General features: G+C 43.1%; 2 protein-coding genes across 3 annotated transcripts in view; one reads left to right on the top strand and one right to left on the bottom strand.

Moving 5' to 3' along the window:
• The window catches only part of Gja5 (gap junction protein alpha 5), a 175,251-nt gene extending 163,882 nt beyond the window's left edge, over positions 1-11,369 (bottom strand). The window contains exon 1 of the mRNA XM_021158349.1: positions 10,653-11,369. Within this exon, the coding sequence (XP_021014008.1) occupies positions 10,653-10,659 (7 nt within the window). The 5' untranslated portion in view covers positions 10,660-11,369. The remainder of the gene's footprint in view (positions 1-10,652) is intronic.
• LOC110291289 (Golgi pH regulator) overlaps positions 10,764-26,669 on the top strand; it is a 34,876-nt gene continuing 18,970 nt past the window's right edge. Inside the window, exons 1-7 of one of the 2 annotated variants that reach the window (XM_021158347.2) lie at positions 10,764-10,880; positions 17,449-17,508; positions 18,568-18,671; positions 22,521-22,627; positions 23,167-23,268; positions 25,383-25,503; positions 26,324-26,404. In XM_021158347.2, coding sequence (XP_021014006.1) covers positions 10,839-10,880; positions 17,449-17,508; positions 18,568-18,671; positions 22,521-22,627; positions 23,167-23,268; positions 25,383-25,503; positions 26,324-26,404 — 617 coding nt within the window. In that variant the 5' untranslated portion in view covers positions 10,764-10,838. Of the gene's footprint in view, positions 10,881-17,448; positions 17,509-18,567; positions 18,672-22,520; positions 22,628-23,166; positions 23,269-25,382; positions 25,504-26,323; positions 26,405-26,669 lie in introns of those variants that run through there. The other variant, XM_029474972.1, reaches the window with a different exon arrangement.

The raw sequence follows: 26,669 nt of genomic DNA, 5'->3' as shown, positions 1-26,669 counted from the left end.
CTTCTGGCTACCATCTTCATTTTAACATATTTGCTCTGGATAAGCCTTCAGAAACTATTCCTCCCTCTGAAAGGTCTCATTGCCTGGTGCCACATTCTCAGCCATAACAGTTTCAAAGATAAACTCACTAAATGGTTTGGTTTTATTTTTTTATAATTATGCCTAGGAAATCTATCGTTAAAAGAAAAGGACTAACTATATATGTATCTAGAAAACCAAAGTAACAAACTTTCAGTGGAGGAATGTTTCAGGCAATGAACAGTGAGTAGAAGGAGACATCCACCTGCTCGGCACGGGACTTTCTGCTTACTGCTGGAATCTGACCCCACCAGTCAATAGCATCCAGGCACAGACCCTGCCGTGTACCATGAGAATGGTAACCAAATCCCAAGCCTGAGACCCCAGAGTGTTCTTGACCCCCACAGGCCGCCCTCTCACCCTATAGTTATGCTTCCCATTTTAAAAGAACCTTCTTTCTCAAGGCTGAGAGAGTTCAAGCTGGGCACCTCAACTAAGACCAAATTTTAAAAAGAACAAAATCCTGTTTTAAGGTGATGTTGCCAGTGGTGTTTGGAACCAGTTGCAGAGCTGTGAGGGAGGGGTGCTGGCCTCCTTGCCTTGGCTGGACACTAGCGAGTTACTACCTCGCATGAAGGAAGCAGTGTCTAGCTTCCCTGCCCACACCTGCTTGGAGCCTCACATATCCTGCCATTTCCTTTTGCCCTTCCCAACAGAAAGGCATATAGGTTGGAAGAAGCAGACACAGGCACCAACAACAGGGACTTTCTTCCTACTTCTGCCAGTTAGTGGCTATGTCATCACTGCCTCTTACCCTCTCTATACCTCCATTTCCTGTCTACAAACAGGTAATGGCACTACTGCCTTGCTACCTCCAGGGTTATGGAAACCCATGAGTTGGCTGCCACACTTGGAGCCTGCTTTGTGGCGCCACTTCCTGAGAGCTTCCTCCAACAGCAGTAAGACAGGATGGAGAACAGGTGGGTGGCTGCCATCTTTCTCAGAAAAGACTCAGCAAAATCTTGATTCCATATAATGCCCGGGGATAGGTAGGCAGTTACTTAAGTGATTGTTACACGGCATCTCTTCTTCAGCTGCTGCTGGGCTCCTGTCAGGTCCCTTCAGAGGTACCTGTGTGTCTGTGCTCTTTGTAGCTTATCCCTGCCCTCTGTTTGGGGGACAAATAATCATGACTGACCCAGGAGTATGATGCTCTGGATTCCATTAGGTCCAGCTTTACTTCCAACTCTGTCCCTCATTAGATAAACCCCCTAGAGCACATAGTCCTACCAATTAAAGATGCCTTGGCTATCAAGAGAACAGGAGTGTGGCTTCTCCCAGAGGAAAAGAAGGAGCCATTGGCTTGATAGCAGTAGTAACTCCACAATCAGGAGAGGTCTGTACCAGGAAGCCTAGAATCAAGGTTCAGTCAAGTTGTTTGGGTGCTCCCTAGCATTGGGGCTTTGTAAAAAGACCTATCTGGTGGTCATGACTTTAGCCCTTGCTGGTCAGATGATGCATCCAACACAGCATTGAACAAATGTTCCTGAAGATCAGGACGGCTTAGAGACTCACAAGACCCACTGACATTTGTAAGGTGTGGCAGCTGTCTCTTTCTTCCCAACTCTGGAGATGCCACGTTATCATTTCTCAGCCCTCTATGACAGTTTTCTCTAGGTTGATAGGGTATATGACCCCCCCCCCTTTACAAGGTCTAATTTGTCTTCTCAAAAACTTACTAATGTGAAAAGAAAAAGAGAAGAAAGAAGGCGTTGTCCAAACTGTAGGGATCACATTGTAAAGTACTCCTTAAGGACCAATGCTTGTCCCTCCTGAACAAAGCACAGCTTGTTAACCAGAGAGACAGATGAACTGTGGGACAGCAAGTGAAATGAGGGATGGTCCAGAAGGCCTAAGAATCGTACCACACACAAGAACAGCTTTCATCCCATGAGAATCTGTTGCAAGTGATGCTAAGGGGTTCATCTTACCAGAACTCATGTACAGACAAGGAAGGATATGTCAACCTCTGAGACTGACTTGAGCACACAGGAACTGCTCAGCTGAAGTCCCCAGGGAAGGCCGTGGGCAAGACTGGTGCAGACCACCATTCTTCAGTTCCTGAGGGGGCGAAGGGCACACAAAGGGTGAGAATGAGCCAGGAACCCAACAGAAGCTCTTATGCCACTCCATCCTCCTCCTGTCTTCTTCCTCTGACTCCAGACAAGCCCTTTATGTCTATCATTCACAAACAATTGCCCAGCCAAAGCCAGTACAGCCTAGGTAAAAAGTGTGGGGAGACAGGTTGAATGGAAAACTCCTCTAAGCATAAATATGTTCTGTAAGATGTAGTGTGTACCTAGAAATTATGAGAGATGAGTCAGGGAGGTTCCCCTAACTTGAAATTATTGTAGTATAACTAAATATGTCTTTGGAGGAAGGGAGGAGATAAAGGAAACATAATTCTAGATTCAGCTATTAAATAAGAAGATAACACAGTCCCCACTTCTTTTGGCACTGCTGCTCCCAGAGACAGGAGAAGATGACATTCAACTCTGGCAGTGGCCACACAGGTGGTGGGGGCAGAGTGGGGGCAGGAGGAGGGGGACAGACTAGAGTCTCTACTTTTACTGCCTTCTGGAAGTTTCGAGGGCAGAACACAAATTCTAGAAGAATTCAGAAATTTGCCTGAAGATAAAAGGAACTAGCTCCTTTGCCATCTGTGTGTGCTCCCTGCCATCTGAGAAACGTAAGAAGGAGCTAAGAGATGCACTCAAGGTTAGCCGCACTTGGAGGAGCTAAGAGATGCACTCAAAGTTAGCCGCACTGGGAAACCCTCATGAGCGGCCACACTGGGAGGATGGGTGGGATTTTTCAATCTGTATTTTCCAACCCTCCCCACTCCTGTGTCAGAACTAATAACTACGTTAGATTGTTAACAAAACAAATAAAACTAACTTGACTTTTAACCTTTGTTTTTTCTCTTGACCTATCAATTGAGTAAAAAGACTGCCTCAGTTTCTAATTATTATTCTTTTGGAGTTGGGGGTCCCGGGAAAGGTAGGGAGAGTTGTATGCTAATTAATGTTTAACAACTCTCTCTGAAATAAAGAAGCCCTCCTAGCTTATGGGTTTTTCTTACTTGATTTGTATACAATCATCCACCACCATTACCCACTTTGAGTCCAGTATGATGTCACTGGCAGAGTTATGAGATGTCCAGTAGCACATTATTGAGTTTCCCTACCATAAAATATACATGCAATGTACAGTAGATATATGTAACCTTGGGACTATGGTTTGAATGTCCCCAACAGTCCATGATATGGGAGGCTTGGTCCCCAAGGGGATGATATTAGCAGCTGGTGGAACCTTTAAGAGGTGGGGACTAGTAGAAGGTCCTCAGCTCACTGGTAGCATAAGGTCATTCTCACATGACTCCTTCACTGTTCTAATGTGACCTCCTGATAGTTCTTCCACGAGAGTGGTTACATAAGGATTGACTGTGGCCCCTCCTAGATATCTCTATTCCCTGGCTTGAGAAATAACTGCTCACAGCAACACCTGTTTTTACTGTCTGCCATCTACCACAGAGCCCTCACCAGAGTTGAGATGACACAAGTGCTTTGCCATCAGACCTCCCAAACTGCAAGCTAAACTTTTCTTTTCTTACCATTCATTTATTTATTCATTCATTCATTCATTCATGCATTCACTTTACATCCCAATCTCAACCAACCCCACTTACTCAAGCCCCTCCCCCATCCTCCGTCCCCTTCACCTCTGAGAAGGGGGAGGTCCCCCCTCCACCCCTTTCCTCCCCAGTTACCAGCCCACCCTGGCACCACAAGTCACTGCAGAATCAGGCACCTCCTCTCCCACTGAGGCCAAACAAGGCAGCCCAATTAGAGGAACAGGATCCACAGGCAGGCAACAGAGTCAGGGTAAGCCCCTGCTCCAGTTGTTTGGGGACCTGAATGAAGGCCAAGCTACATATAGCTAACATACAGCACAACTTTTCTTTCCTCATAGCCTGTGTCCAGTATTTTGTTACAGTGATAAAAAGCTGATTCGTGTGCTAAAAAAAAAAATAGCAAAATAGGAAATGATAAGCTTTAAGTATATGTGACCCTCTGGTCCATTTTTAGGTTTATACAATCTGGTTGTTAATAGTGAATGAACTGAGGAACTGGCTTACAAAGTTCTTTAAATCTCAGCAAATGACCTGCTCGACAGATCAAGGATACTTCTAGGAAAAACAAGGGAGAATATGATTCAGGCAGAGCAGACTCTCCCGGTCAGCGGAGATTTGCTCACTATGCTTCCTCTCCTACTCTAGCAGACCTGGGGGGAAACAGAAGGCACATCTGGCTAGCCCATGGAAAGAAGCAAAAGAATCGCATCTGTTCTCATGTCTGCCCTTGAGGATTTAAACAAGAGATAAATCAGCTTGTTAAGTATGAAAACAGACTTACACTCAGGTTAAGTTAGTCATAAGCTTCTGCCTAGGCTTTATCATGTCTTCTCTCCACTCAAAACTCTTTAGTAATTCTTCATTCCGTACCATCATTGACAAAGCCCTTTATGGACTGTGCCTACTCACTTAAACAATGCCTCCTTTTACCTGCTGTTATCCCCTTCTTTTATAACAGCTCAATTTGTCCATAGTTGGATGTAGACTTGGTGCATACATTCTTTTTTTTTCTCCTATGGGTGTTTTGCCTGCATGTATGTCTGTGCACCATGTCTGAGGAGGGCAGAAGAGGTCATCAGATCCCCTGGGATTGAGAGCCTCCAGGTGAGCACTGAGAATCTAATCCAGGTTCTCTAGAAGAGGAGCCAGTGCTGTTGAGTGCAGAGTGTGCCTATATATGCACAGAGAGAGAGAGAGAGACAGAGACAGAGAGAATATACACCCATACTAAATAAATACATGTCAATTTTAAAAAATTGTTTTAATTTACTGGGGCAGACATTTTATCATACATATCTGCATATTCAGTACTTGGAACATAGTTACTTTTATGAATAAATGAATGAATTATGAGAAAACTGGCAAAGCTCTCCACAGCAACAGAGCAGGTTGGCACTAAGGATATATCTGCAAGAGAGGTTCCCAAAAGGTCCCAGGTTTTCAGGCTTGAAAGCAAGCAGGTTTCCTTTGTCACAAATAAATATAAATTCCTGAGTGTTATCACAGAAACCTTGGTGCCACATATTGAAGATGAAAGCCATCATGTTAAAGATTATGTCACCAATGTAACTTTGGAAGCCATCGTAGGAAGATATCATCTTTGTATGACTGGAGATGAGAGGGCTCTCCATGTCTACAAACCTCATCTGAACTTCTGGACTTTGCCTGAAACAAAAGCTAAACCTTTCTTGTATAAATCCACAACTCAAGATTTATGTTACAGTAGCTATCACGATTTGTTTACATGTTGAGGCCGGCCAGCGGCTCGCATGTCCGGGTTTGAGCCTGGAAGGCATCTTGGAATCTGGAAGAAAAGAGGGAATCTAGGTGGCACAAGAAAGGATGGAGCTAAGTCAAGATTCTGATCAACGCTCAATTTTAATATCCGGGAACACGGGCTTATAAAGAAGGGGTGGCCCATTCCCACCAAATCATCCTTGGAGTCCACATGTAGGCTCTGGAACAGCTAGGCGGCAGATAGCAGCAGCGGGAGTGGCAGAACAATAGGGTGGCAGGCTCCGCCCCGGTGATCTCCTAGAGATAACAGTCAAGCCTGCTCAGCCTGATTTCAGGCTGTGGGGGGAGACTGATACATTGAAGCTAAGTATGTCTGTAACACAATTTTTAAAAACATAGTATTTGTTTTAGAGTAGTAAAGGAACAAAATTCAAGGCTATGTAATAGATTCCCAGATAATCCCACACAAATATGCACTAAAAATATTACTTGTGATAACATATATTAGATATATATTACTGCATAATAATCACTCTAAAATATAGTGGCTTCCAAAAAGTCCTGTGGGTCAGCTCTGGAGCAGCCTGGAGATGTCTAATGAGGTTACAATCCAGTATTGATGAGATCTGGGGCTCTCAAAGACTTGATGGCTACAGTGGATTCCACCACCACCCTCACTCAAGTGACCACCTGAGAAGTAAGTTGACGCTGGCAAATTGGTTCCCCTCCACTTTGGCCTCTCCATGAGGATACTTGAGTGTCCTAACGACCTGGTGACTGATTACCCTGCAGCAAGTAACCCAAGAGATCAAGGAGGGATCTTCAACATCTTTTGTGAGCTAACCTTGGAAGTCATATACCTTCTCCTCTGCCATATTCTACTGGTCATTTCCCTCTGACTGCTCCAAATGCCAGGGGAGCGGAATAAACTAGAAATAACAGGATTAATTACCAGGAAAGGAGGAAATATCTGCATGACTTCTTCATGATAATATTAATTTTTTTTTTTTTTTTTGGTTTTTCGAGACAGGGTTTCTCTGTGTAGCCCTGGCTGTCCTGGAACTCACTCTGTAGACCAGGTTGGCCTCGAACTCAGAAATCCGCCTGCCTCTGCCTCCCAAGTGCTGGGATTAAAGGCGTGCACCACCATGCCTGGCTGATAATATTAAATTTTAAGAACTAATGGGATGCCTCTAGGACACTGAGAATGAAAATAAAACTCAAGAACTCCAAACAGGTAAAATTTCACTCAGGAGTCAATACAATTAGAAGGCATCCTCTAGCTAGTGAGGTGGCTCAGTGGGTAAAGGCATTTGCCACTAAGTTTGATAACCTGAGTTCAAACCCCAGACCCATGTGGGGGAAAGAGACAACTGATTCCTGAAAGTTGTCCTCTGACTGCCACAGGCACACACATGGCACTGACACACACATATGTACATACAAAACAAATAAGCAAATGAATTTAAGGAATAAATACATAAATAAAAGGCATCCTCTACTGTACAAAACAATGAAATAACTGCAAAGCCATCTCCAAAAGAAAAACACGATTTCATTATTTACTCAGGCTAAAAGATAAAGGAAATATGAAAACATTCACAGAGGCAACATGTGCAATATGATATGAACATAGACTTAGGAACTGTGACTGGAGGAATTAATGGGAAGGGCAAACATGAGAAAGCAGAAGGGCCCCGTCTCCTTCTCACAAGAGCTCGATTCTGTTAGCACAGAGAAAACATGGGGTTAGCCGTGCTACTTTAAAGCAAATACTGTGCCTTCTAAAGATCTAAAGGGAAATGAAAATCAAGACCCAGAGTCTGAATACCAAATAAAAGACGCAAAATAATAGGCCAGGACCATAAGAACAAAGGCTAATCTTCACTGACGTAAAGATAATATGAATCATTTACACTTTTAAAAACATGGGATCAAATTAGGAAGCCTTCAGAAATATGAACAGAAAAGCAGTAGCTCTAAGAAAATTTATCACACTCCCTCAGACAAAACCACAGAAAACATGAATATTACTTACAGATTTAAATTAATGAAAATGTGGTGAAATGTTAAGTCAACGTTTTAATTCTTGGACTTTCAGACCAAGCCACAAAATCTGAGGACTCTGATCCTCCACAGCTACATCTTTTCAAGAGCCCAAACACTTCAAATTTACTTTTCTTTTTTCTTTCTTTCATTTTCTTTTCCTTTCCTTTCTTTTCTTTTCTTTTCTTTTCTTTTCTTTTCTTTTCTTTTCTTTTCTTTAAATGGTCCTCAAATAGCCTGGGAACTCAGTTTACCAAGCACTCCAGGTTACTGAAGACCAAGAGAGAATTTAATTGAAAGGAGATTCAGCAGAAGAAACTGCTGCTCTTCCCAAGTCCCCTCAAAAGCGACGTTAGATTTTCCGGGAATCAACTGTCAGGATAAATGGCTGGCTTCTCCCCCACAGTTCACCAGCATCAACCCAACTGTCAGGGAAGCCAGCTGGAGGAGCTTAGTGTGTGTCCAGGATTTTGGAACACATACATTAAAAGTCCCTTGCTTAGAGGAAGTTGAAAGTTTGGATAAATATTACTTGTGGCTCATCTTCTTTACTGTACAGAGATGGAGAGATACTTCAGCTGGTAAAGGTCCTGCCTTGCTGAGGCACACCTGTAATCCCAGCGCTGAGATGTGAGACAGGAAGATCCCCCCAGGCTCACTAGCCTGCCAGTCTAATCTAATTGGTAAGCTCCAGGCCAATGAGAAACATTCTCTTAAAAAAAAAAAAAAGATGGAGTTTCTGAGGATGATATTTAAGGCTATTTATATACACATACACACATACAAGTGCGCATGCATGTGCATATATGCACAGACATGCATTAACAATAAAAAAGAAATTCTTTTATCATGTAAGTGTATGATATACTGTCTGGTAGAAAAACCATAAAAAAAAATCAACTATGTACATCTAGGAACTAAGCAGATGACTCGGCAATAAACTACTTGCCATGAGAGCATGCAAAACAGGGTTCAGGTCCCCTGAATTCTGGTAAGAATGCCAAGCAGGGCAGCACATAACTGTAATCCCAATGCTAAAGAAATGGAGACAGAAGGATCTCTGGGACTTGCTGGGCAGCGAGTCTATCCAAATCAGCAAACTCCAGGTTCACTGGAAGATGCTGTCAAAGCATAAGACAAAGAACATTGGAGGAAGGTGCAGGAAGGCACTTAGTGTTCACCTGTGGTCTCTACATGAACATATGTGCACACATACATATGTGGATACATATCAGGATACCCAAAGCCAAGTATCTCAGACTTCAAAATACACCAGTATTGCACTCCTGTCTGACTGTCTAGCCAAAGTCGTGATGTTAAATCCCAAGCCACGATAAGGTAGGTACTTATCTAAAATGAGTGAATTCCAAGCCGACATCCACCTTCCTAGAAAGGTGGTTAGTCTTAGAGCAGGACATACTTTCTGTTCCACTCAGGCACAGAGGATAGGTGACCAGAGGTTCAGAACAATCCCTAGTGTTGCTTTCACTTATCAATCCCAACTTACATATTCAATTTTAAATTTCATCTCTGTGTGTGCTTACTTAAGTTAACAAATCCTATAGATCAAATTAGTTAGGCATGATAATTATACAAGTACAATTTCCCAGTATCCTCCACTATCCCACAGCTTTGAATGACAGTTGAGTGCCACATTGTAGGCAGCTATCTGCTTCCCTGAGAGATGGGACCAGGAACACAGAGTTCTGTGGTTTAAGAGACTCTCATGGTAAGGCAGCCTCCATAGCTCCCTGGCACTCTGGTACAGGGATTTGGTATCTGATAGGTAGTTTGTGCTGTGTGCTATCTGGTTTTATGTCAATTTGACACAAGCTAAAGTTATCTAAGAAGAAGGAAACTCAATTGAGAAAAATGCCTCCATAAGATTGGGCTGGAAGCAAAATTGTAGAGCATTTTCTTAACTAGTGATTGGTGATAGAAGGCCCAGTCTATCGTGGGTGTTGCCATGTCTGAGTTATACACATATGAAGCAGGCTGAGCAAGCCACAAGTAAGCCAGTAAGCAACACACAGACACACACAGACACACAGACACACAGACACACAGACACACACACACATCGCCTCTGCATCAGCTCCTGCCTCAGGATCCCTGCCCTGTTTGAGTTCCTGTCATGACTTCCCTCAAAAAGGAACTACAGTGTGAAAGTGTAAGCTGAAATAAACCCTTTTCTCCCCAACTTGTTTTCGGTCATGGTGTCTCAACACAGCAATTGTAGCCCTAACTAGGACAGGCTGCTTGGTAAGACAGGCTTCAGATCAAAGGAACAGGGGTCTTTCTTTATGTGTGGCAACCTGGGGGAATGTTCTTGTTTATTTATATTATAATCTGAGCACTCACTTTCTAGATACCAGCATCCCCTGCAACACACACACACACACACATACACTTGTACCCTTACAAGCCTTGACTGTAACTAGTCTTTACAATAAGACTAGCTAGGGTTTTAGTGGGAAAAGTCTAAGTCCCATTGTAGTATATTAAGCCTTCATAAATGGAGTATCTAAAGGAAAGAATTATAATTCACTTTGTAGTTGAGCCACAGCCACTCACTCAGACCGTGTTGGGAAGGGGGAAACTATTTTCTAACATAGCCCACCTTCAGACTCCTACGTAATTATTATTTTGAATTAAAATCTGTCTTCATGTAATTTCTAGTCCTTTGGCCTAAAACTCCACACCCTAAAGCACCAACTATAATGGCGGTCTCATTAGAGTCCAATGAGTGCACACTCTTATAAGCGGTGTGCTTTTGACGTTATCATATCAGAAATTTACTTAGCTATGTTTGAGAAGACTCTTACGTTCCTGTCAACCATCCTTTCGCTTATAGATGTCACACTGCTTTTTAAACCAAGTAAAATCTGTAACATTTGCAACACACTGCTTGACTTAAAGCCTCACTCGCTATGTTAACTTATTTTTACTTTCTGCCGTGCTGGGGATGTCACTGAGGACCTCGCGCAACTCTCAGCCCAGTGTTTCTAGCTATGAAAAATATAAAAATAATATTCATTATATTTAATGGCAGTGCCACTTAAAGCAAATGTCACTTCTCCTCACCTCCTTGTGCCTACTAAGAAGAAAGACATCTTCTTTGGTCTACCCAGCGGCTTCCAGCCCTGCCCACCCTCACCTTCCATGCAAACGGAGAATGCGGCCGCTGATTGGCTGGCTGGGGCGCATCTTGATGACGTAAGCACGCGCCAGGCCAGCCCGGGTGGCTGGGGCGAAGGCCGCCTACCACAGCAGGTGGACAGGTCTTAAGCCGCGGCTTCTCTGAGGGATAGACAGCTGGGCATGGGCCTCCCGAGGCTTCGCCATGAGCTTCCTGATCGACTCCAGCATCATGATCACCTCCCAGGTGAGCCTTGGGAGAACCTGGATTTGCTCAGCCCGCCCCCTTGCCCGGGTGGCGAAGGCTGACGTGTGGTGCTGTCACTCACCTAGCGTGCGTCCCCAGACTCTGGGGAGGGCCTGGCTGGCCCCAGCGCTGAGCCGGTGCCATGCGGGGGTCAGTACTCACGGCGCCCCGAGGCTTCCGGGCAGCTCCGCGGACCACGGAGCCTGGAGAAGCTTGGCTCCCTGCGGGAGGCCCACGGCAGCGTGCCTACCAGGGCTGAGGACCGGGATGGGTATGGGCTTTGCAGGATCCGGGTGCTGACACGTTTGCCTCCGCGAGGTCCAAGTCTGAGCTTTCCTTTGTGCAGTGACACCTCATCTTTCGTTCTCTGGTTGCTGTTCACTCTTTGCGAGTCGCAGTCGACCCTTGTTTTCTTCTCACTTGGCCACCTCCATCTACCGTTAAACAAAACCGAGGGAGTATACACCACCGGCAAGTTCTGCTAGCATCGTCTAGTGAGCCTCTTGCTTTTCCTATCAGTCGTGTCTCTCCAGGGTTTCCTTCCACCCCACCCCAAGTGTTTATGATAGCCCTGATATCATGTATGTATTTATGAGCATAGCCATGTACCCACTTTCAAATGCAAGCACTCACTAAGTAATGGTTGCGTAGGAGCAACGGCAGACGCTTCCTTGCTTACATTATCACTCTCACCCCGCATCTTTCCAGTAAAAGATTTTTCTCTTCATCGCATCCAAATGGCAAGGGAAAGAAACAGTTCCCCTGAGGGACGTAAGTGAGGTACATCCTTGAATTTAGGGTTTGTGCAGCTGCATCCCAATGCTTCCCCCAATAGAGCATTGCCCTCACCTCTTGAAAACGTCCGTAACAACACTTAAGAAAATGTAAAACAAGAAAAAGCCAACCCATTCACCACTCTAATACAGTAACCATTTTTCCCTTTTCAAAATTCATACCTTTCAAGTTGTTGCTAGCATAGTTTTCAAATCTGTAAATACACAAAACTCTGGACACCCTGCCTTCTGCTTAAAATCTCTCTGCACCTCCCCTGTTGTCCTTGATAATGACACAGAGTGACTTTCAGCCTTAGTACCAATTCAAGAAAAAAAAACATTTAAGTTTTAAGAGGTTTTTTTCCCCACAGATAAATATAAGTGTCCATTCCCAGCTTGTTAAAGAGTACAAAAATAAGAGTATAATTCCATGCACTTTCACCTGTGAGATTAACATGAACATAATTCAAAAGTTAACCGAAGAATACAGCTTTCTAAACTTTTATGCCTTAAATTTATAATCTTTAACTTTTACAAATATATCCACATGAAATATTAAATTTAACCAACCAAAGTGCTGAAATCTAAAACCCAAACAATCCTTTGCGTCAAATGCTCCCTGTCTCTCTATGTTTTGGGGCTACTTTACCATCATTGAGGTGTTAATTAAATGAAAATGTCACCACAGGGAGAGGCGTAACTTGTCCCCTATCAATAACCAAAGGGGCCTTTCATTCCAGCCACTTTCTTTCTCATGTATGTTTTATTTTTCTTCCCCATGAAATCCAAGATAGTATCTTTCTTTCTCTTGTATTCCCTAGCATCTGACCCAGTTGGTGGCAGAGTGGAGGCCAAGTAAGGCGCTAGGGAAATGTGGTTAACAGGAAAGCAATGCATACACCATTTTTCCTGTTCCATATGAACTGGAAGGTTTATGTGGTATGAAATCAGAGACTTCATACCAAAGCCTCTCACCTCGGGCCAGTGAGATGACTGAGCGGATGAAGGCACTTGCTGCCCAAGCCTGACAAGCTGAGTTAGATCTTGGTGCTCAGATGGAAGGAGAGAACTAACTCCCAAAAGTTTTCCCCTGCCTTCTACTTGCAAGCACATGTGCACACACACAAATAATAAAAGAAATTAAACTTTATAAAACTTATTACCTCTGACATTTTTGTTCATGCCACAGAATAAAGCACAAAGTCCTTAACATGTCATACACAGCCGCTTACCATAGGACCCTGACTTTTGGCTATTTAGCCTTGTGTCTCACTCACCATGTTCTCATTTTGTTTTTTATACTGTATAGAATTCCTAAACTTCTTTTAGTTTCTTAACCTGGCTGTGCCATCGTGCCTCCAGATTTCTACAGTGTCTTTTTATGGAATTCTCCCCCTCATACCTGCCCCTCTCCCTCTTGGCCAACTGATTGCTGTTCAGCCTTCAGATTTCAGCTTGGATATCCAAATACTTTTGGACCAGGTTAGACCAGTGTTTCTCTTCATGTCACCATAATGCCCTTCACTCATGTCCCTTATGGGCTGCCATACTGTCTTGTAGTTAGTTACTCGTTATCTCTTTCATAGGTTATCTGCCCTTTGAGAGCAGCAGTCACCAATCTACCTCCAGCACTTGGCACACAGTAATCACTAAGAAGTATTGGCTAATGGATAGAAGCATGAGTAAATCCCAAGAGAGGTGTCTTTCCCAGTTAATTCTTGCTAACTGTTCTGCCAACCATTGTCTTTCTTTTTTAATCTACCCTTCCAACCTTGAAGTCATTTCATAAAAGCAACTGTCATCCACCTGTGCTGAGCATCAGTTCAGCTGTTAACGTTTTATCAGTTCCAGAGTCCACTCATAAGTCCCCGCAGTACACTGAGCACAAGGTCAAGGGTCTGCTCTGCACAGTTGTAAAACTGTTCATTAAAAAAAAAAAGTCATGCAGGTTCCAGTGTATTTGAAAAGATTTTGAAGTTGCTTTTTCCCTTTATAGTGTTGTAAGAGTTCATATTTATCCTGATATAATAAATACTCCAATTTCTTCCTTCCTTTCTTTTCTTTTTTAAGAGAAAGTCTCAGTATGTTGCCCAAAGCTGACCTCAGACTTCTGGGCTCAGGACCCTCCTTCTTTGCCTCCTGAGCAGCCCCACTGCTGGCTCGGATAACCACACCAACTGCACTTGCTTGTTCATCTGCACAGGATTTAAAAGCCCTTTCAGGCTTTGTCAGTGGAGCATGTGAGAACTCATTAAAGCTATATATCTGCCCCCGTGTCCCCATTCTAAATCTAAATCATCATCCAAACTTCTTATTTCTTGTCTGAGATCCCATTCTTTTTATCTTGGTTGTTTTTTTGTTTTGTTTTGGGTTTTGGTTTTCATTAAGTTATGCATCTGACCATGCATACCTCTCCCATTCCTAAGTGCCCAACTTGACACCTTTCCTCATGGCTGCCAGTCATGAGTACCTGATAACACATTAAAGCTGTTCTCTCTCTCTCTCTCCCTCCCTCCCTCCCTCCCTCTCCCTCTCTCCTCCCATTCTCTATCTCATCATACAAACACAATTCCTGTTTGTTTCTCTTGCCTAAGGTCCCATTTCTGTTGGATCTTGTCGTCCTTGACATCTGCTGGTTTTACCTTCTAAAACAGTTACCTGTGGCCTCCTCTTCTGTACCAGTTAACTCAGGGTTTTGTCATCCTCACGTGAGTTCCTCCAAAGACACCTATAGCCCCACAAGCCACTGTAGTTGTTATATGAAACAAATCTCACTGCGTCATTTACGGCCTCAGTGACCCTCATTTTTCCAGAGTAGTTAAAGCTCCTTGGGTGGTGTGCTGGGCTCTGGGTAACTGGTTACTGCTTCTCCTCCCTGTTCTTGTTTTCAAACTCTCCTTAATAAACATTGTCTTCTGGACCGCCCAGCTATACAATTGCCAGTGTGTGCCAACACCTTACCCACCTGCCTTTCTTCGTGTTCTTTGCTGTCTCGAGAGCCCCGTCCTCCTGTCCCCACCACCTTTGCCTTTTTCTCATCTGACTTTTACTCATCTCTTTAAGAGAATGGTTAAAAACTTTGGAACCTCTGTAGAAAAATGCATCGTAGGTACCATCTCCAGAAAGCCTAGCAGCCCTATAGAGATAGACTTGATCTCCATCATGTCTTACAGTATCAGGCTCATGTCCCTCCATTGCTCATCGATATTACATTATTTATGTAGTGTCTTCACCACTGTACTGTAAGCTCTTTGGGGGTGATGACTGTCTTACTCATCTTTGAATTTTCTAGTGGCTAGTATCACACATGGAGATACTACAGACATTTTTACGGGAGTATTTACAAAGAGTGACCAACCAAACATGGTCTTTATCTTGACAGCTTGCATTTCATTAGGCATTTCAGAACTCTGTGATCAGTGCCTTGGGGAAGGAAAAGAGAATGGGATTATACAAAAAGAACGCCTTATCTTTAGTGGAGGGGAGGTTGGGGGGGGAGGGAAGGGGGTTAGAGAAAGGCTTCCAGAGGGAGCAATGCATGCATTAAGATCTGTGGAGCTATTAGAGGAGAGAGAAGTTCTGTCAAGGGCCACAGACAATTCAGTGTGAAAGAACATGTGCCTGCAGAAGCAGGGAGGTTGTGTCTTAAGTAAATGTTTGGTTGGCAGGAAGGGCACAAGTGGGTAGTTAGTGCTGACCTGTTACAGTCACTAGGGAGGGCACAAAAAGATTTTATTTATAAATGCCCCAGACAATACAGGAAGGAGAAAGAGGGAGGGGGAGGTATATCCTTTTGAAAAAGCCATGTCGTCAGCTGGAATGGGCTTGTCTCTGACACCAGCTTTTGTAGAAGCTGTCAAATGTAATAGCCTTTGATCTTGTCTTTGCAGCAAAATGGCAACCGCTTTCTATAGACTAGGCTGAAAAATGGAGAAGCTAAGAAAGCTGACCTGAAAAACACTAGTGCATCCATCAGGGCCAGGCGCCCATCACTGTGGTCTGTATTCTGACCAGGAGTGGTTTTCTGTGATGCTCTCCATCTTCTTTTAAAAGGAGCTTCTTTTCTAGTGGAAGAGAGCTGTGCTGATCTGTGGGGATAATACGTTTTTAGAGTGCAGTTAGGAATTAATTTTACTGGTCTAGTAAAGTGCTGGTAGCAGGTTTCCTCTAAGATCATGATTTACTAGCCCCAGGTGGTTGGCTGGGCTTATCATACCAGCCTTGACTTCCCTCCTCTTGAGTAGGAGGCTCCAGTCCAATCAGACAGCTGTTGCTTACCGTCAAGATATGAGTACCACTTTTGTACTTTAGGGATATCTTGCCATGTTGGTCATTGTTGCAGTTCATGGGCATCTCAGCTGGGTAGGACTATTGATTGCTTTTCTCCCTTGGCAGTTTACGTAGTACTTATGGTACTATAAAAGTTACCTCAGAGATGAAGTTTTCAGATCAGATCCAGCTCAGATCTTCCAAGTCCTGTCTCCAAAGTACATGGTTCTTCAGTAATGTAAATTTACCTCCAGCCTCTGAGGGAGGTTATCAAGGGCAACAATAATAGCCTGAATTATTTTGAGAGTCTTCTGGGCTCTCCTGACCAGCAGCTCAAAAAGAGGTTTCTCATGCCTGCTGCTAGGTTTGTTAGATAGTCTATGGCTCTTGTGGGGAACATTGTTAGCCCAAGTGGCATAACGACATTTTACATAAATGGATGGGTAGATGGATGCATGGATGGATGGGTGGATGCATGAGTGGGTAGAAGGATACACTTATATGTTCTATGTAATATTAGGTAATTATCAGATAGTGTTTCCTTAGGGCTTTGTCAAACATCCCTAGTGCTGTTTATCCCTCTTCCCTCCCTCTCCTGTGTTGACCTCTTCCCAGCTAAAGCCCATTTTTGACAGTCTTCCCCTTCACTTTGAATGGAGAAAAATGTGAAGCAGTCCCACTAAAAATCAGGAGTGAGATAGGACTGCCCACCATCCCCACTCTTTTCGATATAATTCAAGAAGTATTAGTTGGAGCAATAAGACAAGAGAAGAAAATTGAAGGGATTCAATTAGGAAAAGAAGTCGTCAAACTATTTCTATCTGCAGAGAACATACTATACTTAAGAAAGTCCACCAGAGAACTCTAGAAATGATTAATATTTCAGCACAGCGGCAAGATATAAAACCAACTTGTACAAATCAATAACTTCTCTATATATGAACAGCAGATACCCTGAGAGAGGGCACAGACAGCCTTGCTCTCACAGTAGCTTTAAAGAAGATACGGTACCCAGGAATATCTAACCAAGGAAGTGAAAGCCCTCTGCAACAACAGCCTTAAGTCTCTGAAGAAAGACATTGACAAAGACACCAGAAAATAGAAAGGCAGATCGGTAGAATTAACACTGTGAAGATGGCAATTCTGCCAGAAGCTATTAAGAGATTCGTGCCATCCCAATCACGAAGCTATTGTGAGATTCGTCCCCATCTCACTCTTCACAGAAATACTAAAACACTGTTTTAAAATTTATTAGGAACCACAAACGACTATAAACTGGCTTCATAACATTATGGGAAAATATATATATTTCCATTTTTTGTCTGCCTTAAAACTCATTCTATGTAATGCATAATTTAAAAATTCTAAGAGCGTGTAAGCGTCTTTTTCCAATGATAAAAGTGGATCTCATTTTTAATCTCTAAAAATAGCTGTCTAGTTAGCAGATATTTTATGGTAAAAGAGTTTCTATAAGGCATTTGTCAAAAGAAGGTGTGTCCTGACATTTTATCTTTCTTCTACCCTAGATACTGTTTTTTGGATTCGGATGGCTTTTCTTCATGCGCCAGTTGTTTAAGGACTATGAGGTGAGAAGAAACCATTTAGAATGGAATAAGAGAAATGGTTCTGTTTAAAAAAAAAAGTGTGTTCGCTTTCTCACATAGAAAACCTGCACCAGTCAAGGGTGTGCAGTCATGAAACTGCACATGGTGTTCAGAGTTCACTAGTAGGCTGATTTCTCTGTCTGTTACTAACTACTAGCATGGATTTTTGAGACAAGATCTTGCTGTGTAACTCAGGCTGGCCTGGAACTTGCTATATAGCTCAGGCTGGCCACTAACTCATAGCAGTCCTCCTGCTACAACCTCCCAAGTGATGGCGTTATAGGCACGTACCACCAGGCCATACTAGTTTAGGTGACTTAAAAGCAATCACATGGCTAAGAGCAAGGAAGGCCATTCCTTAGTCGTGTTGGGACTATTCACCAATTGCAGGATGAAATTTAATTTCTAATGCTTCAGAAGTGTCCATTTCAATCTACAATTGCCAGCCTTCAAGTTTAAGTTAATACCCAAATCCGAAAGCTAGTCTGGTTCTTATTTAAAGTCTTGGATTTAGAAAAGAACCATATCTTATACTGGACATTTTCTAATATAATTTTCACTGTTTAGTTACCATGCACTTTGGGGCATTTCTAAGACGTTCTATAGTAAACCTCCTTAGGAGTTTGGAGAGCTGTCTGGAAGAGCCCACAATTATAGATAGAGATTCTGTTCTGCTCAATACTGTTAGGCATCTCAGGAAAGTTCCAGAGCTGATGCGAGCTCTGCAGTGTTGAAGAACTCCTTTTAACATTAAGCATGCATACAGATCTGTTGTCTTTTAATCACTGACATTGGGAATCTAGTGCTACACATGGCCCTGTCATTTCATCCTCTTGTGCTTTAAATTCCCCAACCACAAGAAGATTCTGGAAAGAGGCAGCCATGATTCGAAAGTGCTGCTCACTTCCATCATTTAACCCAAGTTCCTCTTCAAAGACTGGGGAGGTCAACACAGGTTTTCTGACTTTTCAAAAGAAGATTATCAATCAGTTAAGGATTTCTAGCAAGGCTGTGACCAACTTGTGCATGTGGCTTTAACAGGTGCGTCAGTATGTGGTGCAGGTGATCTTCTCCGTGACCTTTGCGTTTTCATGCACCATGTTTGAGCTTATCATCTTTGAGATCTTGGGAGTTCTGAACAGCAGGTAAGTGCAAGTCCTGCATCCTTCCCGGAAGTGTGTGTGCTGCTTCTCATCGACACTAGAGGGGTCAGGCACTGGCAGAGCCTCTCAGGAGACAGCTATAGCAGGCTCCTGTCAGCAAGCGCTTGTTGGTATCCACAACAGTGTCTGGGTTTGGTGATTGTATATGGGATGGATCTCCAGGTGGGGCAGTCTCTGGATGGTCATTCCTTCAGTCTCTGCTCCACACTTTGTCTCTGTAACTCCTTCCATGGGTGTTTTGTTTCCCCCTCTAAGATGGCTCAAAGTATCCACACTATGGTCTTCCTTTTTCTTGAGTTTCATGTGGTTTGTGAATTGTATCTTGGGTACTCCAAGCTTCTGGGCTAATATCCACTTATCAGTGAGTGCATATCATGTGTGTTCTTTTGTGACTGGGTTTCAAAATAGTTTTCAAAAGAGAAACTTGGTTCTGAATATGAGTAGTCCTTAGACTTGCCTCTGAGTAAAGTATATAGCATTCTATTCAGATGCAGGGTATTGTTTGGATGCCTTTTTCCCCAAGCGAACATCACTTTACATCACTTTATCTTCAGCTCAAAAGTTCAGCTAAAACATGTGATCAGCTTTTCTTACATGTGTAAGTGTTCTACCTGCATGCTTGTAAGTGTCCTGGTACCAAGTTAGCCAGAAGAGGGCATCGGATCCTATGACACTAGAGTCACAGACATTTGTGAGCTGCCAGGTGGGTGCTGGAAATAGAACGGGGTCCTCTGTAAGAGCAATAAGTGCTCGTAGCCACTAAGCATCTCTCTAGCCTGTGACTGACCTTTAATTGTCAGAACAAGTATACTTGGGTCAGACCTACTGCCTCCTAGCGTGTTCCGGAAGCCAGCTAAAGACTGTGTACAGATCCTTTGCCTTCTAGATGTTCTGACATCAGAGAGCAAAAGCTACCAACGCAAACAAACATCTCTACTTAGTGATTTTGCACCCCCCCCCCAGAGGCTCATTGTTACTTATGGGTTCTTTGTCCATCTGTAATATGGGGGAACAGTGAGGACAGTCCTCTGTAACCCATACAGGTTTTTGGGGGAAGGATATTATCATCCATTAATCATTAAGTGAATCCTATAACTCTTTGGGGGGAAATTCATTGGGGTAATAAAATTTTGTAATTATGACCAATTTGACCTTTTTTTTTTTTTACAGACACTATGATTTATCTGTGTGATCAAATCATCTGTTTAAAATAGATTATTAATTTAGAGCTAAATTTGTTTCCCATCCATAGCAAGTGTCCAGAACTCCTGTTTTATAACAACCATCAGGACTAGCCCAGCCATCCTCAGGACTACCTGCCTCTTACCAGTATCATTCTTTTTCCTGATTTCCTCAGTTTAGTTGCTTAGCCTGTATTTTCTACATCCTCATAGGCCACCCAACCATTTGTCTATTTTTTATGTAACAAGGCCTGAGTTTAAATTCAGTAATTTGCAAGGACACTATCAGATATGAATAGGTCTCCCAAGAGCAGGAGATTATTTCAAACCACCTATCTAATAAGGAATTTCTTTCTGAGACATACAAAGAAAATTTTACAATTCAGTGGTAAAAACAACACAGTTAAAAAGTGTACAAAGAGCACTCGGGAGGTAGAGGCAGGCGGATTTCTGAGTTCGAGGCCAGCCTGGTCTACAAAGTGAGTTCCAGGACAGCCAGGGCTACATAGAGAAACCCTGTCTCGAAAAACAAAAAAAACAAAACAAAAAAAAAAGTGTACAAAGGTCATAAAATACAGTTTCCTTTAGAGTAGTTACCTAACATGCTGGAGGCTCTAGGTTCAGTCCCGAGTTCCATTAAAGGGAAAGAGCAAAGTATAAAAAGTAGACAGACGGTCTGACTGATAGACAGGTAGCCAATAAGGACATGAAAAGATGGTCACTGTCATTAACCATCAAAGAAGCACCAGTCGAAACCACAGTGCCATGATATTTCCACCATGGTGATAACCAAAAGCCAGACAGCAGCAAGTGGTGTTAGAGCCAAATAATGCTGGACTCTCACATACTGCTGGGGCAGTGTGCAGCACACAGAAGCAGTGCACAGAGAAAAATACAGACTCGACCATTCCATCCCGTCTCTGTGAGGAGAAATAAAGCATGGCCATGTCACACGACACAGATGTTCATAGCATCATTGCTTATACACTATGTATAATAGTTTACGGTTGAAACAACCAAATGTGTATTGGCTGCTGAATCGATGAATAATGGGGTAATGTCACTCAACCATGAGAGGATGGACTATGGATAGAAGCTGTAACAGGGATGAACCTTGCAAGCCCTATGCTAAGTGAAAACAGCCAATCACAACCGCAGGCCACTCATGATAGCGCTCCATTCATAGGAGCTGTCCAGAGATGCAAGTCCACAGACACAGAAGTACTTCAGTTATTGACTTAGGTGGTTTCCTTGGACGGGGGAGATGGGGAACAATGGAAAGTGACTGGTAGTGGGTACAGAGTCTCTATGGGGTCTCGGAAATGCCTAAAATAATTAAAGACCATTGGATTATACACTTCATGTGGGTCAATTGTTTCTCCAAAAAGCAAAAGTGCTACATTTTTTAATTTTTGTGGGTTTTTTTACTTATTTACTTATTGAGATAGCATCTCACTATGTAGCCCTGGCTGGCTTGGGACTTATTGTATAAACTAAGCTGGCCTCAAACTCAGAGAGATCTACCTGCCTCTGCTTTCTGGATACTGGGATTAAAGCTATGTGTCACTTTGCCCTGTATAAAGTTTAACAGAAAAAGATGTATTTTATAAATATTAGTGAAAGTTGTGCATGTCAGATGTTAAGATCAAGCTACAAAAGAGTTTCTGAGTCTTTATTGCTCAGAATTGCTATTAACATTTGTTTTCCTTTGATTCTTTTTTATTTTAATTTTTATTACATTTATTTATTTATTTATTGGGGAGAGGCACATAGAGGTCCCTGCATGAATGGAGGTCAGAGGACACCTTTCAGAAGTCACTTCTCCCCTTCCACCATGCGGGTCCCAGGATTTATGTCATCAGGCTTGGCAGCAAGTGACCTTACATTGAACCCTCTCACAAGCCCAGTTTTGCTTTGGTTTTGAGACAAGATGTCATGTAGCCCAGGGCGGCCTCATGCTTAGTATGTGACAAAGGCTGTCCTTGTAATACTCATGACTCTACCTCCAAGTCCTAGAGATATAGGTGTGCAGGATTAAACTTGCCTTTAATCCTATTATTATTGTTGTCGTTGGGTTAAGCTTTCCTTAAATTCTGTTGTTGTTGTTGTTGTTGTTGTTACTATTACATTTAGAGTATGTGTATGTTATCCATACTGCCTGTGAGCATGGCTGAAACACTAACAGTCTTTTTTTTTTTTTTAAATGAAAATCTCAGGTCAAGGTGATTATGTGCTATTCAGAAACTCATATATAAAATGCTGGTTTTGCTTTTCTTTTGTGAGACAAGGTTTCAATGATGTCACCTAAGTTAGCCTTAAGTTGAAAATCGTCTGTCCTTTTCCTAAATACTGGGATTATAAGTATGAGCCACCATAGGTGCACGCACACACACATATATTAAGACAGGGTATCTCTTTCTAGTCCTAGCTGTCCTAGACCTCACTATTTAGACCAGGCTGGCTCCAAACTCAAAAAGGTTCTCTTGCCTCTGGAGTGCTTGGTTGGATTAAAGGTGCCCAGCAAAGTAACAGCCTAGTTAGCTGATTCCATGGGTCGTATTCAGCATAGGCTCCAAGAACTAGAGACCTTAGGAATACTAAAAGCATGAGAGTTGCCGGCTTCCCTGCAAACCTTTGCTGTTAATTTCAGCTCCCGTTACTTCCATTGGAAACTGAACCTGTGTGTGATTCTGCTCATCCTGGTTTTCATGGTGCCCTTCTACATTGGTTATTTTATCGTGAGTAACATCCAACTGTGTGAGTATTGCGTCTTCTCACGTCAGCACGCAGGTTGGGAAGCATGCTGTTAGGAGTGGGTTATAGATGGCTTTGTTTCTATATTTCAGTATCTGGGGGGCACAGCATCTTAAAGCAGTCATCAAATGAGTTCTGTCTGAAAGTAGATTGTGTCTCCTGGTCTCCTGCCAGACTTATTTCGGCTTCTACTATACCATCTCCTTGAACTCAGTCCACATTGTAATTTTAGCAACACTTTTCTAATGATGGGGAAGGATCTGGGAGCTGTTGGTGGAGGAAAAAGAACATAATAAATCTATTGTGTGAAGTTTTCAAAGAGTAAATGAAAACAATATTTTTAAAGACTGAATAAGAGAAGAAATTCCTAACTAATATATGAAATGTTCTACTTACACATAAGAAAGGTTTCCTAATGGTGGTAAGAATGCTTTTGCCAAAAATTATGTAGTTCCAGCATTTGCATATTAATTACCCTCATGTTTGTAATAAGCAAGCTGTGTAGTAGCTGTCCCACTAACAGTCTCGTTTTCCTATCTCAGTGCACAAACAGCGCCTGCTCTTTTCCTGTCTCTTATGGCTGACCTTTATGTACTTCTTCTGGAAGCTGGGAGACCCATTCCCCATACTCAGCCCAAAACATGGTGAGTAGAGCAGATGTGGGAAGAGGGGTTTTTTAGTTTTCTAATTAGAAAAATCATAATAACTTTTTAAACTTTTGATTGTGGGAAATAGAGCAAGTTATTTCTCTCAGAAGTATTTGACTTTGAAACAAAATGTTTCCTTCTTTCTGAGGGTACCAAATGTTAGTTTGGCCACATAAGATTTACAGGGCCTATTGAATGCTGGTCAGCTCTGTTAGTGTAACAAGAGTTAATCGGTTAAAAGGCAGAAAGATTTATTTTAGCTCCCAGTTTTTTTTTTTTTGGTTTTTTGAGACAGGGTTTCTCTGTGTAGCTCTGGCTGTCCTGGCACTCACTTTGTAGACCAGGCTGGCCTCGAACTCAGAAATCCGCCTGCCTCTGCCTCCCGAGTGCCTCCCGAGTGCTGGGATTAAAGGCGTGCGCCACCACGCCCGGCTAGCTCCCAGTTTTAAGGTTTCAATCAGTGGTCAACTGGCATGTTGCTTGGGTCTGTTGCAAGGCAGTGTGTTATAGTGAGAGTGGATGGCCAAGGACACAGCCAAGGAATACAGAAAAGGAAGGGGCGGGGCTGGCTGCCACTGTTCTCTCCCAGAGTGGGCTTCCCTGACAGGCCCAATCCTTTTTCTCCTCTGACACTCGTGGGTGGGTGTGCAGATGCCTAGGTGCTCATGTGGAGGTCAGAGGACATCCTCTAAGGTCAGTTCTCTGCCTCTTCCATGTGGATCCCAGGGATGCAGCTTAGCCTGTTAGGCCTGGCAGCCAGTGCTCTTACCCACTGTGCAGAGCCTCTGCCGGGCTGCCCATGGCAGCCACTGCTCACAGCTCACATGAGCATCTCAGTCGGTGAAACTTACTGAGTTTCAAGAGTTGTAGTTGTAGTCTCAAGAAAATCTGGGAATGAAAGAGCTTTGTGCTTCCCAGATCCTGTAGTACAGGGGGAAAAGCTAAAAAAAGATGGGAATGAGCTGAGTGACCCAGTGTCTGCAGTCTGCCTCACCTTCCAACACCTTCCACATGGTAGCTTGGATTTGGGGAGGAAAACTCCTTCATTTGGGTTGAGGAAACATGTAGTTTTTAAAAGCACATAGTCATTCTGTAAGATGGCTCAGTGGGCAAAGGCATCTGCTGCCCAGCCTGATGCGCTGAGCTCCCCTCTGGGATCCTCACGGTTGTAGGAGAACACCGTCTCCTACATGTTGTCCTCTAAACACATGTGCGCTGTGACACGAACGCATGCATGCAAAGAAGTAAATTAATAAAGCACTGTCTTAGTCAGGGTTCCGATTCCTGCACAAACATCATGACTAACAAGCAGTTGGGGAGGAAAGGGTTTATTCGGCTTACACTTCCACATTGCTGTCATCACCAAGGAAGTCAGGACTGGAACTCAAGCAGGTCAGGAAGCAGGAGCTGATGCAGAGGCCATGGAGGGATGTTCTTTACTGGCTTGCTTCCCCTAGCTTGCTCAGCCTGTTCTCTTATAGAACCCAAGACTACCAGCCCTGGGATGACACTGTCCACAGTGGGCCCTCCCCACTTGATCAGTAATTGAGAAAAGGCTTTACAGCTGGATCTCATGGAGGCATTTCCTCAACTGAAGCTCCTTTCTCTGTGATAACTCCAGCTTATATCAAGTTGGCACACCAAACTAGCTAGTACAAGTATTAAAAACAATCTTAAAGGAAGCATATGTATCATAATTAATTTACTTAAAATGAAATAGCAATATCTGTTTCAGCATTTCATATAATAAACAAAGGCAAAGATCAGCAGCCTGCCAATATTTAAAAATAAGCTTGTTGGCTGGTAAGATGGTGATTAAAAGCACTTGTTGCTCTTGCAGAGGACCTAGGCAGGTTCCCAGCACTCATGTGATGGTTCACAACCATCCGTAACTCCAGTTCCAGTGAATTCACACTCTCTTCTGACCTCCACAGGTACCAGCACACATGTAGGCAAAATGCTCATACACATAACAAATAAATATAAAACAAATGTTGTAATGGGCTTGTATAAGATACCGGTTGATGTTGTAAGCAGTGTTTGCTTCTGTGGCACAGATGGAAGCCGCTCTGTGTGTAGTGCCCAGTATTAACGTGCATCGGTGTTTTCAGGGATCTTGTCCATAGAGCAGCTCATCAGCCGGGTAGGCGTGATCGGGGTGACGCTCATGGCTCTGCTTTCCGGATTCGGTGCTGTCAACTGTCCGTACACATACATGTCCTACTTCCTCAGGTAACACATACTTTATCTCCTTCCTTTTTCACTGTTACTGAATATGTACCCTTAATTGATTTTAATTTAGATTCCCTTACCTTAACCCCCTGAACACTGGGATTACAGGCATGTGCCACCACATCTGGCTCATTTATTTTTTAAGTGGCGAATTTTATGTCCCTTTGCATACACTCTTTAAATACATCTTTCCAGTGGACAACAGTGTGAGCTTCTCCCAACTACAGGAAATTAGTTCCTCCTTGACATCAAATAGTAGGAGACCATGCCAATTTAAGCATCTTTTTAAATTTTTACGTCTATGAGTGTTTGTCTATATGTATGTATGTGCCTGATACCCACAAAAAACATCAGATGCTCTAGAACTGGAGTTAGAGACATCTGTGAGCCACTTCCAGGTACTGGGAAGCCAGGTCCTCTCCAGCAGTGGCCAGTACTCTTAACCCCAAGCCTTCTCTCTAGCCCAGTGGTTCTCCACCTTCCTGACAGCTTCTCATCTTGTGGTGACTCCAACCATCAAATTATTTTCATTGCTACTTCATAACTGTAACTTTGCCATTGTTTTGAATTGTAGTGTAAACATATTTGGAGATAGACAATTGCCTGAGGGTCACGACCCACAGATTGAATATATGCTCTAGCCAATAAGCATATATTTCAAATGTGTCTAGGTCAAAGCTGAGAAAGACTGAGCACAGGGTACCCTCTACTGCACTAGGACAACAGAAAAAATAGCTATATGGAGTTTATGTTTCTCCAGGTGGCTATATGATGCCCAAGCATGGGACCCCAGACATCACTCATTTCTTGCTCATTGCAGGAACGTGACTGACACAGATATTCTTGCCCTGGAACGGCGACTGCTGCAGACCATGGACATGATCATAAGCAAAAAGAAAAGGTAAGGCTGGCACCCTGTGTCTCTGTAAAGAGCTGGTGGGACGCTTTCTTACTTGTTGTATGCAGTGACTGTACCACGAAGCTCTACTCTCACCCAGAGGAAGAACATTCTTAAGTTCTACTTCCTGAATTTCAGCATCTCTCTTTAAATTGTTAGAATAATGTTTACTCTTTGGAGGTTATGTATATATTTAATGTCACTGTGCAGAGGACAAGGCTATCCATCCTTTACTTTAAGACTGTTCCAACTTCTTTTTCTCCAGCTA

Source organism: Mus caroli, chromosome 3 (genome assembly GCF_900094665.2).
Source record: "Mus caroli chromosome 3, CAROLI_EIJ_v1.1, whole genome shotgun sequence".
Lineage (NCBI taxonomy): Eukaryota > Metazoa > Chordata > Mammalia > Rodentia > Muridae > Mus > Mus caroli.
Note: the sequence above shows the minus strand (reverse complement) of the source record. Positions and strands in the feature narration are given on the sequence as shown.